At 41.0% G+C, this 15,692-nt stretch overlaps 1 protein-coding gene across 1 annotated transcript; it reads right to left on the reverse strand.

Moving 5' to 3' along the window:
- Positions 1-13,542: 13,542 nt before the first annotated feature.
- On the reverse strand, positions 13,543-15,408 carry LOC119547325 (damage-control phosphatase ARMT1). Its single transcript, XM_037854126.1, has one exon. The coding sequence runs from the start codon at positions 15,301-15,303 to the stop codon at positions 13,846-13,848; it is 1,458 nt and encodes a 485-aa protein (XP_037710054.1). The 5' UTR covers positions 15,304-15,408; the 3' UTR covers positions 13,543-13,845.
- Positions 15,409-15,692: the final 284 nt, after the last annotated feature.

Genomic DNA, 15,692 nt, shown 5'->3' on the forward strand with positions numbered 1-15,692 from the left:
CATAGCCAAATGCTTATGATTAGAGGGAAAAAGGCGACTCCTCCCGCCTCGGTCACATTACACTTCACGGCGAGTTAAGCGCCCGTGGAAGCGAGTTTTCCGGCAGCTGGATATGGGGATATATGCCGGTACCAAAAATAGCCCATCACCATGATCTCAGGCGATCTTGTACCTTGGCATTGTGTTCCGTTCTCTGACTCCGGTTTTTTAATTAGAAACATTTGAAAGCTATTGTCATCGGGAGTTGGGATAGGGAGATAGGCAACCAACACTTGTTGGGAGCTATCACTGCCTGGGTCGGGCTAATGAGGCCCGGATTTTGGAAACTACGGCGTAAACTTGGGGAGACAAGGCTCACCAGCAACAAATGAGCCTGTCAGTGGAAAGCCAGCAGATGTACATTTTTGAGGAAAATGCAGGGAAAAGCAGCGACATCGGTGGAGGACAAAATATGAAAGAAAATTTCGGGGTATCAAAGGGGAAAGATTCGAACAGATTCTAGAAGATTTAGAAACTTGGAGAGAATAAGGGCTAACTATAAAAAACATTTAGAAAACATAACAGAAAACACGGATAAATAGATAAGTAAAATAAATTGATTAATTTCTTAGCTGATGGTTTAAATAATAATATCATTTTTCTGAGTGAGTATAGGTTATAGGGGTTTCTATGATTTATTTTATAAATTATATTTTTCACCTTTAAAAACACTAGTAAACAGTAAATATAAAGAAGCTTAAACATAATAGTCTAATTAAAATAAAATCCTCTTAAATACAAAGCAAATCGAATGGCTGGATGTTTTATATTCCATTGTCAAGGGCTTTCTTCCCAATCCCATTTTTAAAGCAGAGATCAGCGCGCATAAAGCTCCCATCAGATCGTATTTACAATATAATTTCCCAGAATGGGCCTCCATTCTCGGAGGACATAAACGTCATGTTTTCATCGGGGCTTAGCCGGGCCAAGTGATATCTCCCTGAATCGGGCGATGTGTTATGTTTTGTTAGCTGCAAACACACCGATGATGGCCCATAATCGCTGAAATTGGCTTAGTTGCAACACACATAAAACGGGCCCTCGTATGCGGAGGGATTTTGTAGTCGGTGCAGGGATACTAAAAGAATAAAAACAACTTTTACGACGGCCGCAGATTCACTCTCAAAGTGCAGTAAAACTTGCACGGGACAATCCGTCAATGGCAGGGAGTTCGAGTTCGAGTTCCCCCAGATTTACCGAATTTCGTTGGGAGCTGATAGACGAAAGGTGACAAAGCCGCCGGCGATGGCAGAGATGTGAAATCAAAGTCAAACGCGGCGATTTGATGGCTCTTGCTGGGGACTCCATTTAATCGCATTTAATGCCAGGCCAGACATCGAAATAGACGACGCAAAGCCCTCTGACGATATAAAAATTTCAATAATTTTTCCGAGACGCAGCGCCAAAAATACCTACCGAAGAGAAAAGGGGGAAAGTTAAGTGCGACATCGCCGGGGAATTGATTTAACATCATTGTAGCACCCCAACCGATTTTCCGATACGCTTGAGAGATGAGATGGGAGATGGGACACCTTGCCTGGGCAAACACCCACTAATTAGTTGTACCCCGAAGATATTTATGCCCAATAAAACTCTTCCAGCAGCAGTGTGCGATAAAAACGCACCCAAAATTAGGCAAAGTGCAGTCGGCTGAGAAACGATTAACGGCCTGCATTAGCGGCCTCTGATTTCTGATTGATGCCAAAAATTAGAAGGGACCCTCGATGCGTTGTATGCTCTGCTAATATGAAAATGGGTATCTGTCCTGGCCGGGAAACTGGCTCTGCTCTCAGAAAACCCCACTGTCCCAGCCCCAAAACCATTTCCCATTCCATCCAGCAGCTTCAAACGACTGACTGGCTCGCCTGATCGCCCCAATGTATCACGATGGATTTATAGTTTAGTATGCACGATCAATCAAAAATCGTGAAGTGCGCAGAGAGAAAGAGAGAACTCCAATTCAAACTCAAACTCTTCTGCGTCTAACAGTAAAAGACGGGCCGAGGAGATGGACTCGTGACCATCGTGCTGCAGGTTCTGGGGTAATTAAGATCCATTTGAGTAGCCATAAACAATATTAGCCAGCTTTATGAGTCCTTAAAACGCAAATCGTCACCTTAAGTTAAATTAGTGGTTTTGATGGGAGCATATGAGCATAATTAACCTACAATTCGAATTATGGGTATTTGATTAAAACGGGGTTAAGAATTTTTATACGTAAGCTAAGAAATAATGGTCTAGAAAAATTCCAAAAAGTGATTGTAGGTAAATTTATCAACATTTCGCCACAACATGAATATTAGAATTCTGTGATAATTATTAACATTTGAAGGTATTTGTAATATCTATCCAAAACACCAGTTAAACATTTTTTTCGTAAAACTCAAGTGGTTCTTATAAAAATAAAGTTAATATGGATATAAGGGTTATTTAGTTTATATAATGTTGGATTAAAATATCATAAATGGCACCTTAAAAATTATTTCTGAAAGTAGGGATGATAGGGTTATTTAGTTAATATAATATTGGATTGAAATATTATAAAATTACCTTTTCAGAGTAACCAGTAAAATAACATCTTAAGAACCATTTCTTACCATCCATCCAAATCACGAAACCATCTCGAGCCAGCTGGCACTACAGTCTTCAGTCGTCGGGGCATATTAAAAGAAAGTCTTCCCGACGAAGCGTTGCCAATAAGAATTATTACACCTGATTGGAATCTGCTGCCGCAGCATCGGCAGTCTGAACTTGACCACTCTCTACTTGTGGGTGGGTGGGTCGTCTCGAAATCAGAATCCGCCTTACAGTTACCTGACTTCAGACTCAGCTGCATTTATTAACATTTTGACTTTGTGACCAATATTGGCTATATGGCAAACGTAACGTTTGGCTTCCCAAATCCCCAATCCCGAATCCGAAATCCCGAGCTGCGGCTTGGTAGGCGTACTTAATCGATCGCTTGTTGATAGGCAAATTGGCAACAACAAAGCTGAAAACTGGCCATAACCTGTTTCAGTTTTACTTCTCTTGGCCCGGTGGAAAATTCGTGATGAGCACGGAACCAAAACCAAAAAAAAAAAAAACGAAGCAAAACGAGGGAGAAAAGAGGCTGCTTTAGTTCTTTTTGGCCAGGTCCACTGTGTGATCTTTATCTTGGCCGCTAGAAATTTTTGCTAGGGCTCCATCGTCCGTCTCGAAGTCATTTACATTTGGCGGAATGGGATTTGGAACGTCTGAGCCAGCCTGAGTCCGCCTGACAGTTTGGAGCATTGCAAAGTGATCGTTAAATCACGAATATTTAATTGTCTTCATCACCTGAGGGTGCTTGAAATTAGTTTGGACTTGCTTTTAACATTTCTTCGTCGTTCGAACTCCTTTTTGTAATGGCCTGTAATGGTCTCGGCTTTCAGATGGGCCATTTAAACTGACGGACTGGCTGGATGGCTGGTTGGATGGTTTGTTGGCCATGGCCCTGGCCCTCCCATGTTTGGGGCTTAGGGTTTAAGACATTAGTCGCAAATTGCATGCATAGATTCGGCCTTTAATGAGCCCAAGCGGCGAGCGATATTTAGTGCTAATTTTATGGATTCAGGCTGGCCAACAGAAAACAAAGGTTTTGGGGCCATGAAATGGTCAAGCATGTCCAGAGAAGCACTTTGATTGATCAATTTTTGATGGATAGTCGTGGAGTTTGCCTAAATCGACTTCTCTGATATCAGAAAATTTAAGCTTTGAACTTCATTATTTAAAGATATTTGCTATTTGATAATTGTTAACGATTTTTGTATATTTCTTTCCTTTTTATTTAAGATTTATTATTACTCAATGCCTAAAAATATAAGATTAATCTTTAATATCTTTATAAGCATCCCAAATCTAGTTGGAATACAAGATTTTATCGAACTGGAACTCTAATAAGTTCTCACAAGTCCCCGATCCAATTAGATTGTCTATGAAGGTTCTCATAGTAATAGAGAAATCATTCGAATCACTCAGTGTAACCTATTAACTTCCTTTCTAATATTTTTTTTGTAATTTCCCATGTAGGCAGTCACACTTTGCCGGTTATGATCACACCTTAAATCAATGAGTAAGTCATAAAAGGTTCCTTTAGAGCAAGTCCATCGATTTACGATTCCCACGCTTGGACCTCGATGAATTTCCCACTCGCAATGCACTTCAATCTATGACCTATCCTGGGTAAATATGTGCTCTCAGTTGACCCAAAACAATTAACGGTTAACGTCGGGCGACCTTTTTTCGCCCTTTTGGGGTGGGTGATCGCCGATCAGAAATCAAACAGTGACTAAACAGATATCAATTATTGCAACCCATCGATGATGTGTGTTCTTCTAATGGTGTTCCCACATAAAACGGCCATGCATCATTGCACATGTTTCAATACAAAGTCGGTGAAATACTCATAGAACATTGAATACTATGCAATCTGGGGTGGAATGAAATGACAGTTGCCATATTGTCGCAACAAAGATTCCCACAATTGTCAAATCACAATCGCTGTGAATTTGGCAAAGTTGCTGCTGCTGCTGCAGTTCCTGGTAGCTACCAGCAAAAATTAAATTAAGCCAAATTAAATGGCAAGTTGCAAGGAACTCAGGGGTGGTTTTACACCCCACGTACTCCCCTGCTCTGTTCGATCCATTAATGAGCGACAAACGCTGATGGTATTATTTACTTGACGTCATTCCACTGAGAGAAAATATAAAATACAAAAATGATAATAAGTTGTAATATAGAGTTGAAATTCAGGCAGTACATTTCAGTAAATGGTTAAAAATACTGATATTTCCCATAGGAGTAGGCTATACAAAATTTTCTCTATATATTACTCTCCTAAGGCTGAAATTCGAATCGTATTTCGTATGCACAGAGAACAAACAAAAAATGAACTATACTTTTAAATAATTAATAATATCCAATAATTGTTAAAAATATATGGGTAAAATTAATGATAACTGCCTCGAAGTAGGCAATAAAATATTTTCTCCGCATAATGCTTACCTAAAAACTTAAATCATAAGCCCTGTTACAATGTGCAATTAATATTTCTCAGTGTATTTCCACTGTTTCACGTAATTGCTCGCTGGCCACACAGTTGAAAGTCAACGAGTGGGAGGGTGAGTTCGGCCCTAAGGGTGAGGGCTAGGGTTGCAAGTGGGCGTCACGGCTGCCTGAACACCCTCGCCTTGTTGGCTTAACCCCTCGACCCATCTCCTTCGTCGGCTTAACCCCTCGCTGCCGATGGCCGGGACATTTGACATACGTTTTGAGCAGCGTTCAGTGCTTAATATGCGACACGTGACCCACACTTTGCACGTTTCGTTTTGTTCCGTTGCGACCTTCTGCAGTTCCACCTTCCTTTCGGGCAGTATGCAGGTCCTGGTCTGGTACTTTTACTGCTCGTACTCCTTCTCCGGGGATCGTCTGCTTTCCGGTTTGACTTGTTGTTGTGTGACACGCGTTGCGCTATCGCAAACTCCATCGTTCCGTCTAAATTTCCAACTCCATTGTGGGCTGACCGGCGACACGCGTCTTCATTGGACGTGGATATGGATTGGTATAGGGATTGGGATGTGGGTGTGTCATCTGGCGGCCAGAAGACAGGGTTGACATGTGGCCAGCTGGGGGTGGATCGCAGAGCTTTCGTCCAGAGACATCAAATAGGCTGCGCCCTTAGTTGCACCATTGTGTTTTCTCGAAAGCTCATTATGATTCGTTTTTGCTGCCTGTGGTTTCCATTGAGCAGCTCATTAGATGACCTGACATCACCACAAGTGCTCTGTCATAGGTCAAGCTGTGCTTAAGAAATAGTAATCAAGATATCTATATTAAACGGCAGGTTTCTCCCTTTGGTATTTAATGTATTTAAATATGATAGTTCAGTTGTTTGTTAAAATACCTTTTGCGCCTCTCTCTGCGCTTCTCAAGAATGCAGCTAAGCATCGCTGCGACCAAGACGACTCCGCAACTTTGTTTCACTTCTAATTCCCACTTCGTTGACCTCATTGACCCTGTCCCGAGAGGTCACGGCGAGTCCCCTGCTTCGGGGCAGCTTAACTGTCGAACGACAAACGATCACAGCTTAGAAACTAAAGAAAGAAACACCACTAGGATAATCCACCATAATGTTTGTACATTATTTGATCGAATTTGCACCATCGTGAGCTCTGGCCACAATTTTCCCCAGCACGTTTTCTTTCTCCTAGCGGTCGAATGGCGAAAATTGCCATACAAATTAAGTGATTTGCTATTGACATTTCCGCCAGGGACCGACTTAGAGCCACAGAGTCTTATGGCCAGGGTCCAGATTCCAGCCAGCCGCGAGCCTTGAACGAAGCACGCGCGTGAATAATGAAGTGCCAAGATCGCTTACACTCAGAGACTCGCGGGCAGCGGTCATTTTCACACAATTCGCATTGACCCCGCGCACACTAACCTGACCCTGGATTCGGAATCGAGTCCCAGTCGCAGTCTATGGCCAAGACCCAAGCTCAGGTTCACTGGAGAGCCTGGTTGGCCGACAATCGATTTTAATTTGTTTAACTTGTGCATCAATTTCTGCGCTTGTTTGTGCAGCATCTTCTTCGTATTGCCGGGGCCATTGTGCATAAATTACTGACACTTGTCTCCATTAAAAATGAAGGTGATTCAACTGTCAGCCCTGACTCTGAATTCGAATCCGAGTCCGAGTCTCCCTGGCAGTCACGGCATGTTTTTCCCTCGGACATGCCATGGATGTGGTCTTGGCTATTGGATATCGGTATGACGTTCCATGGACATCAATCGCTGGCAATTTTCTAGTAATTGTTTGATGTTGTTGTGCCTTTACAATTGACAAGCGATCTGTTCGGCTGATGGGTTTTCCTGAGAAGGGGTGAGGTATACGACCGTATATGATTTGTAAATTTTCAATTAAATTCCCAAAAAATATTACATACATAAAATATTGCCCTGGTAAAATGACCCTTTTCATTAATGTAGAGTAGTATAAAAAACCCATTAGTAACCCATATCTCTAGTCAGACCACTGATCCTATAAACTCCATACTCCCACAGAGTCCCACGTTTGGTGGTCTAATCCGCCAATTCAATTCGTCGCTGTTAAATAAAAATTATCTATAAATTAGGTTTGACGCATTTTGAAATATTTTAGCACTTTTACGTTATCGCTGCGACAAAATCTATTACTTAATTTTTTATTTGCGCCACTCTCGCGCTTGTTTTGCAAATACCCAGCGAGATGAAATATGAAATGCAACTGGCCCGAGAGGTCTGGCCAGCATTTAACTGGCCATTTATGTGCGTGATTATTACGTGATATGGCGAGCACTCGGCCCATAAATAATATTAAGCCAGTTTCCAGGCGAATGTGCAGAGTCGAGTCAGAGTTCCATTCCCGGGTCCCATGCTATGGGTAGTACACCCTCCAGAGAGCTCGATGCGAATTGATTTCTGTTTGGGCTGCGAGCACTGGCAGACTGTTAAATCATTTAATATACCAATTATAACAAGTCGAGTAGTTAACATAAATCCTGCTATCCGCATTCAATGCAAAAGTTAAGTGATTTTTCGCGCTGGACCTTTTTGCTTTTTATATTTGGCCAGCGGCGACGTCGCCAAGAAATCAAAACTCATGCATTATGAATGCCAAAATTCTCTGACGTGGTCAATTTCAATTTTTATTTATTTTATTGCCTCTAATGCATCGGCGCACTGCCTGGCAAATAAATAAATATTGGAAATAGCAACAAAAGCATGACATTTGCAAAAAGGAACCCACTCTGCATATGGAGAGAAAGAGGCATGGTGGAGGCAGCGTGACACGGGGTCTTGAGGGAATTCTCATATAGAATTGGGATAGTTGTATCACCTAGTATTTATTTTTTTTAACTATTAGGAAATGTAAGTACTAATTTATAAATTTAAAATAATAGGGTATACTTTTTAGAAGCTCAATTGGTATTTGATGTTATGTCAAAGTATGTCATATATATCATATCATATTGATAGGATATCATATCCTATCATATCATTATAAGATCTATTAATTCCAATGCAGACGATCCTCACCACAACTTTTTTTAGATACCCCTTTTAAGCTTGTTTATTTACTTATAATATTTATTGAAATCGAACGATTTAATCGCTTTTTCATTGAACACCTCACATCTCTAATCGCGGACCTATATCTTCGGCTGACAGGTTGGTTTCCCCACTCGTTCGCTAGGTGGCGTCTAGTGCTCGGACGTCTGTCCGGTGGGCCATATATATTCGAGTGTCTCGGCGGACTTCTTTCCTTTGGCTGCTTTTGTACTGAATCATTGCCTGCCCCACGTTTCGCAGCGCCAAAAAAGCAAAACCGTTGACTGTCTGCCCCACTGTCTCATATTTTATCACAGCAGCCGCCGTCTCGAGTGGCCAAGTGTCTTGGCTAGAGGTTTTTGGCCAGGGTTTTAGCCACACTTTTTTCGGCTTTTGCGGCTGTGGCACATGCTCTAAGACCGCTCGTTTCTTTTTTTCTTTGGGTTTTTCCGCACAGATTTACGACTTTTTATGCTGTTTTGATTTGTTTTTGCATAAGGGTGTTCACGTGGCCAAAAGACTGGGGGACTGGGCGACTGGAGTCGCAACTGTTTGGCCGTTTGTCTTGTCAGTGGCGTTGTAATTGGGTTTCAGAATATGACGGAAAGAGTGTTGCTAATCAGCAAATCAGACTCTGGCGTTGAGTAGACGAATTACAGCGCACTTGGGGTATTTGTATTTTTATTCGGCTGTGGGTCTCTGTGAATGCGATCGGCAACCTGTTTTCGATTCCCATTCAAAATGGAAAGGCGTTTCTCTCTGGCTGTACCAACTGACTAGACCATCAATCTTCAGTCAAAGTGTCGCCCAGGACTCGGTGTTAATTTCCCAATTCTTAGCCAAAGTCCAAGAGGAGTGGTTTGCTTAACTTGCCATATAAACCCAAATTTGGTGCATTTTATTTCTCGCATTGCACCCTCTTAACTTTATTCCCCATAAACCCATATTTTCATATCTACATGTCTCTGCACCAATAACCATTAATACTTAAAACACTTTTTAGTGGTATTTTTCTGAGGTAAGCAAGTGTAATACTTGCTTAGTCAACGGCAGCCATAAGAAAATTAGCAAATAGGAGAGTCCAAAATGAATACATTAATTCTTGAATATTTGCATTTAAATGGATAACGACCGGTGTGAACATCAGTAAGAAATCAATTGATTTTTTTTTTTGCTGCAGGCCTTTCCTTTATTGCTTATTTATTTTGCAGGTGATAGCAGTCAAAAGTTTACCATGGGTAAGACAAGGAGAAACTATGGTAGTTGTGGTTGGTTTTGTTAATTCATATATATGATTAAATACGCTTGTATTATTAAGAACAAAAATAAAATATTGAAAGGGATTAGATACTATATATAAACATAAGCCTAAAGCTTTGCCTCTTTAGGTTTATGTTTATATATAGTATCTAAATGGTTGAATATGTAACACATCAACAAAAAACGGAAAAAGTAAAGATCTATTAAAAAAGGCTTCTTATATTTTTCGTTTTAAAATGTTATTACTAATGTAAACATTACATATTTCCTAAAAAAAACCTTAATGCCATAAAACATTTCCTCTGGCTTATGCCACTTACAATAATGTTCATTTTTAGACTTTGCTAAAAATACTTCACCTGGCAGTAAAGTTTAAAGGTACCTTTATGGGTATACTATTTTTCGAAGTCGTTCTGGCTTCTTTCAACACCCAACTTGTTGTAAAGCGTTTAAAGCCCAATAAATAGGATCTTTCTTGGCTAACAGCCCTGGGCAGGATCGATCTAAAGAGGTGGAAATGCCGAGGATGGGATGGTATAGGTTAGGGTGGGTAGGACAGGGAAAGGGAACCATCGACTGGCAGCTGGGCAGTTGGACTCGGCCGAAAGTCGTAAGTTGGGCAGTTGGCCAGGTGCGGGTGCCCCACACACACACATTCGCACACCTTGCCTGTAAACTGGTTGCTGGACATGAGGCGAGGCAAAAGGCTAGTAACTGGCCAACAAGCGTGTCTGTCTAGCCTACTTAGCTATCTTTTTGTAAGCAATTATGGCTAGTTTTAAAGGATTCATATTTAAAAGATTTAAATTTAGATAGAATGTTTTTAAATTTGGCGCACTACTTAAAATTTAATACACGAATATCTGTCAATTACTTAAAAACAAAATTATGTATTTATAATTTTAATAGTATCATACTTTTTTTATACTACAACACATTTTTTAAAATTTATATTTTACTTATCTACGTTTACGTCTCTTAAATGTAGTTCTATTCTTTTGCCTGTCAGCCTGAACTCCAAAATATATTTTATAAATTATAAAGAAATTATGAACTGCTGTAAGTATTTAAAAAAAATAATCTTATTCCCAATTTAGCTACATTTTGAAGTCCAAAGCTGTCATCACTGCCTGGAGTGGCCAAGAAAGACGTGGAACTCTGCGTGGCTTGGAACACACCCGCATCGCGACTGCAGACAGGACCGAGACCCAAACTCAGTTTAAAACCAGATTAGCGCCCAAGTCTGCGGCTAATTTTTGTCGGTGGGCCTAAGCAAATTTGAATTTGAATGTTAGCGGGTGATAGTCGCTGTTTTATGCTATTTTTCCTATTTTTTCCCCTCTTTTTGGGCAACGAAAGACCACTTGGTCAGTTGGCGAACCGAATGGTGTGCCACAATCTTGTGCCGCTGGCGGGTTGACAGTCTGGTCCCCCATCCCCTGCGATCCCCCCGCGGTTCCTGTGAAATATAGGATGACATGGGGCATGGTTATGGTTACGTGCATACAAAAGCCACTAAGCTGATTACGAAATGTTGACCTTTTTGCCGTACAACCCAACCACTTGTCAGCGCCTTTGGCGGAGGAGCTGCCGGCGAAAGGTTTATGTCAACTGCTTTTTCGGGGTCCCCCTTAAAGTTCCCGAATCCGGAACCCCAGTCCCCGAGATAATTGCCCGCGAATTGAGTTCGATTTAATTTGTCCATAATTCAGGTGGCTCCAGCTAATGGCTGAACGGGTGGTATTGTCGTCGTGAGTACTTCCTGCTTATCACTTTGGCTATAAACTAGACTGAGTGACCCGTAAATCGAGCACCTCCACTTTGGCAAACAATTTGCTCGAAAGTTTGTATTACTTAATAGCTGCACAGTATGCACATGCGTGACTCACTCGATCGGTCGGCAAACATTAGAGCACTATACCCAGAAATAAAGGTCTGAATTTTTCTAGTTTGCAATGGTTGATAGGTCAGAAAGTTATTTCATTATATTTATACACAAAGTAGAGGATTGTATCGAATATGACTCATTGAAATATTTTTTTTTCATATATTATAAAGCTCACTATTTGAAAAGAAAATTAAAATAGAAATAATAATTTTAGAGGAAGAAATGTATTAACTCAGTATTTCGGACGAAACTATACGAATAATGGTCCAAAAGTTTAATACCATACCCTGTTGAACTCTCAATAATAAATTGACAATTAAATCTTAAGATTGATATATTTTACCATTTTTGCTAAGAATTTGGATTGGGTTGAATTGGATTTTCACCAAAAACAAAGATCCTGAGATTTTACCCAAAACAAGTCAGTACTTTGGCCAGCAAAATTAAAATAATAGTCCCAGAACGGAATGTCATACCTTGTTCAGCTCATAATAAAATTCCCAATCAACTTCCATTCAAATCAGAAAAATTAAATTTTTTGCCAATTTTTGCAAAAAATGATGATGTAACCCCTTAATAAAATGTGAAAATTGGAGAAATTTTTGTTTATTCAGAATTAGTCACAATCTGAAGATGATCAATTTCCTAGCTTTTTAGCTGTATCTTTAACATTTCGGAACAGTTTGACCAAGTTACAGCAAAAAACACTTACAAAAACATACATATGTTGGCAAAAACTAATATCTTTATTTTTTGAAAAAAGTCAGTATCTTCGCCGAAAAAAAAAGTCCAATATCATGAACTCATAAAATCAATCCCATTCAATTGGCATTTCTAAAATGAGTATTTTTTTCAATTTTTAAATAAATATCAAAGCTAAAATAAACTTCATTTGTATTTTCTGTTAGTTCTTACAGGATCCTAGACCAACATTTTATGTAGACTATATTTTCAACGATTCATAACTAGGAACCTATTCTTCAAAATATGCATTTTTTTTAGTTTTTTCTGTACGCTCTCGTATTTGACTTATTTCCATGAAATTGAAATTCATAATAGATCGTAGCTGAAGCTTTTTAGGATTCATCTGCATGCCGGCAGCTGGTCCTCCGATGCATACCTGCGCACTATCCTCATCAACGCACCCCGATTTTCGAGTGGGGTGGAAATCAGGACCGTCGAAATGGTGGGAAAAGTTTTGCAACCCCCGAAAGCCAAGTGGGACAAAAGCACCGGCTCTGAAGAGGCGTCGCTCGAGAGCAACCTGGTGTCGGGTACCATTCACCATTCACCATTTACCGAGCACCGAACACCCAAAACAACCTAAACACCGGGTGCCTTCAAGGACAAACCCTACGTATAACCCACCCCATGCCACCCAGCAGCAGGCTGTTGCTATCGAAGCTACAATGCTATATGGTATTTGCTGTATGTTGTCCTGCAGCTGCGCAGTAAAACTAAATCCCGTTTGACGGCAGGGTGGCTTTCGGTTTTTGGTGGGAAAATAAATCAGTCGAGTTCTCAAACATTGCTATACTGATGATTAATCGCCAGCGATTTTTCGGAAACTGTACCTGATCTACGGCGGAAAATGTGCACCGGAATTCGGCGGTCTCATGTTGCTCTTTTCAAAATTTACCTTCTTAATGGCTGTGAGAATGTTCATTTGATTTTACAATATTTCTGGATCGCTGCTTTTGCAGATTTGATCACTTGAAAGGGGCAATCAAGTAAAATAATTTAATTTGATCGAGCAGGACTAAAAAGGAGCATTCTTGCAATTAGTCGTAACTTTTGGTAAGTTCTCAAAATTTCTGGGAAAGCTCTGCATGATACCAGATCAAATGCAACAATCTTGGACTCCCATTGATAAGGCACTTATTGAGGTGCAATGGCCTGAAAAAGTTATGGAAAATAAGCCTGGGAAAGTTCTTTAATCTTATCCGATAAGAGCAATAATATTTTCCTTACAAAAGATATTGCAAACAATTGAAATGATTGCCTAACTAAGGAGAAAGTGAAGTCAAGAGAAAATGGAAACAATTTTCAACCAATTTTATATTGCCGATTAAATGTGTAGTTATTCCATTGAGTTCCAATTAGTCATGCTTGAAATGTTTTCAAATTATTTAGTAAATACAAATGAAATGTGATTTTTTTTATATCATATTGTTTGACAAGCTTTTTACAAAATATTTTAAGTCATTCAAAAAACCTTTATCCGTAAAAAAGACCCACTTTTACTGCCAGTAGTTCTGTGACAAATTTTATCTTGAAATACAATCAATTTAATCAGCACATCTTTAATTTTCATATTTTTTTTTCTGCCTTGCCTTTGGCAACTTGTAGCCACACTGTGGCAACTTTCCATTTCCAAATTGGTAGTCGTCGGGACAAATGGGTGCGCATGTGCGCCCCATCTATAAAACCAACAGCATTAGTCAAGCGGCAATTGGCCATCCTTGGGCGTTTTTGGCAGCACTGGCAGCGATTCCAACTCCGAGTGGGTGTAACGAGGCCATTCGATTTCCGACTGACAAATTCGCATCCATTTATCCGCTGGGAGTTATCAGCAGCGTCGACCTCTGCGATTGGGCCGCCACCAGTGCCGTTCCCTGATCATCTCGACGGGGATCCTCCTGACCCGGTAAGGCACAGCAACACTTCAGGGAGTCGGTGTACTGGATAACGCCATAGTTCCCGGAGATCATCCAGTTGTGATCGGCCCTCAGGAGGGCATCGGCCAGACCCTCGGGCAGTCCACAAACCACCTCGCATTTTACGGAGCGCAGGGCACATATATTTGTGGGTCTGAAGCCCCTCAGGCAGGTGATGAACTCCTCCGCCGAATCCCAGATATAATCGCCCATTAGCTTTCTATAGTTCAGATCGCCCTTGAAGATTGCCAATCTTGAGGTGGTTAGCATGCGATAGAGCTCCAGATCCGATTCCACCATCACGAAATAGGGCTGCGGTCCTGTCCAGAAATAAGAGGTTGGTGCAATGACGATCTTTTCGGAACTCATGAGCTTTGCCCACTTTTTCCCCACCGTCGAAAGCAGCTCATCCCTGTGCTCGATCAGATACTTCATGGTCCAGTCGACATCCTGCCGAGTAACATCGGATATATACCAGGGAATGGCCTTGACATGGACCCTAACCTGGGTGGCCAGCTTATTATCCACCATATATTCCAGCAGCAGCATGTCGGTGAAGAACTCTAAACCTCCATTGTCGCAGATGAAGTCCACAACGCGATCCTCGTTCGACTTGACGTTCTTCATCAGGCAGTTCCAGATCAACGCCGTGTCATTTACCAGGAGGATCCTATCGATGTCGGCCACCTTGGCCAGAACATTGATATCGTTCTGGTCGTCATCCTCGTCGAAATTGAAGGCACCCAGTTGCATTTCAAAGTGATTGCCCCAGAGATTGATCCTCAGAAGCTTGCTGAAAACATCATAGCTCTTGGGCAATGATCGAGTGGCTCGGGCCAGAGCTCTCATGGCCGCATCGCTGATCATTAGATCCTCCTGCTTCAAGTGATCGAAGCAGTCGTAGGTGTGCAGGAAGCGACTGTTCTCGAAGAAGGAAAAGATCCTCCGGTACAGGTAGCACTCGGCGTGCAGCCAGCAGGCGCGAAAGAAGGATCTCTTAGGGCGTGGCATCTCCGTCAGGAAGGCATTCCACTCGGCTTTATCCGGCTCAGCACCGTGAAATAACAGGAACTGCCTATCCCGATTCAGTTCCATCTTCAGGCGTTCTATAGCATCCACTATCTGCTTCACGTCCTTGCGCACCTCTTCACCATATTTGATCACCAGATCCGGAACATCGCCTGTTACCCTCATGATAACCTGCTGCATAATACCCGGCATGCGAGTCCTAAGAGTCAAGTAGGCGAAACTCTGTTTGTATCTCCCGGATAGCAAGGAATGCCGGGGAGTGGGTCCCTCCATGAGATCCGTGTTGTTGGACCGATCCGAGCGCGTGGAAATGCGCCAGCCCATCTTGTTTAATTTCAGTTGGGGAGGCAGCTTGATTTTTTTAATTTAACCAAAGAAGAAAAAAATAGAGGCAAGGTACTGCCTATAAGAATTTTATCCAAAATGTGATTAAAGATACTAATGTACTGAGTCAAGTCATGTTATTTTTCAAATTAAGCAAAAATTATATTTTATTATATAAGTTATTACATTACATATTATAATTATATTTTTATACGTTCTATTTAAAATTTATATTTATATCTTTCTTTAATTTTTATAAACCAAGAGCTTCGTGACGGTGTTTAATAAGGTCTAGAAAACTATAATAAGTAAATAGGTTCTTGGTTGATTTCAATTCAAAAATGCATATATTTCACATCGCGGATCTGTAATCTCCCCAAGGGCAGTTA

The sequence above is a fragment of the Drosophila subpulchrella genome, chromosome 2L, assembly GCF_014743375.2.
Source record: "Drosophila subpulchrella strain 33 F10 #4 breed RU33 chromosome 2L, RU_Dsub_v1.1 Primary Assembly, whole genome shotgun sequence".
Taxonomy (NCBI): domain Eukaryota; kingdom Metazoa; phylum Arthropoda; class Insecta; order Diptera; family Drosophilidae; genus Drosophila; species Drosophila subpulchrella.

Excerpts from the sequence above, each read along its gene's own strand:
- LOC119547325 (XM_037854126.1), bottom strand. The coding sequence starts at position 15,303 with ATGGGCTGGCGCATTTCCACGCGCTCGGATCGGTCCAACAACACGGAT.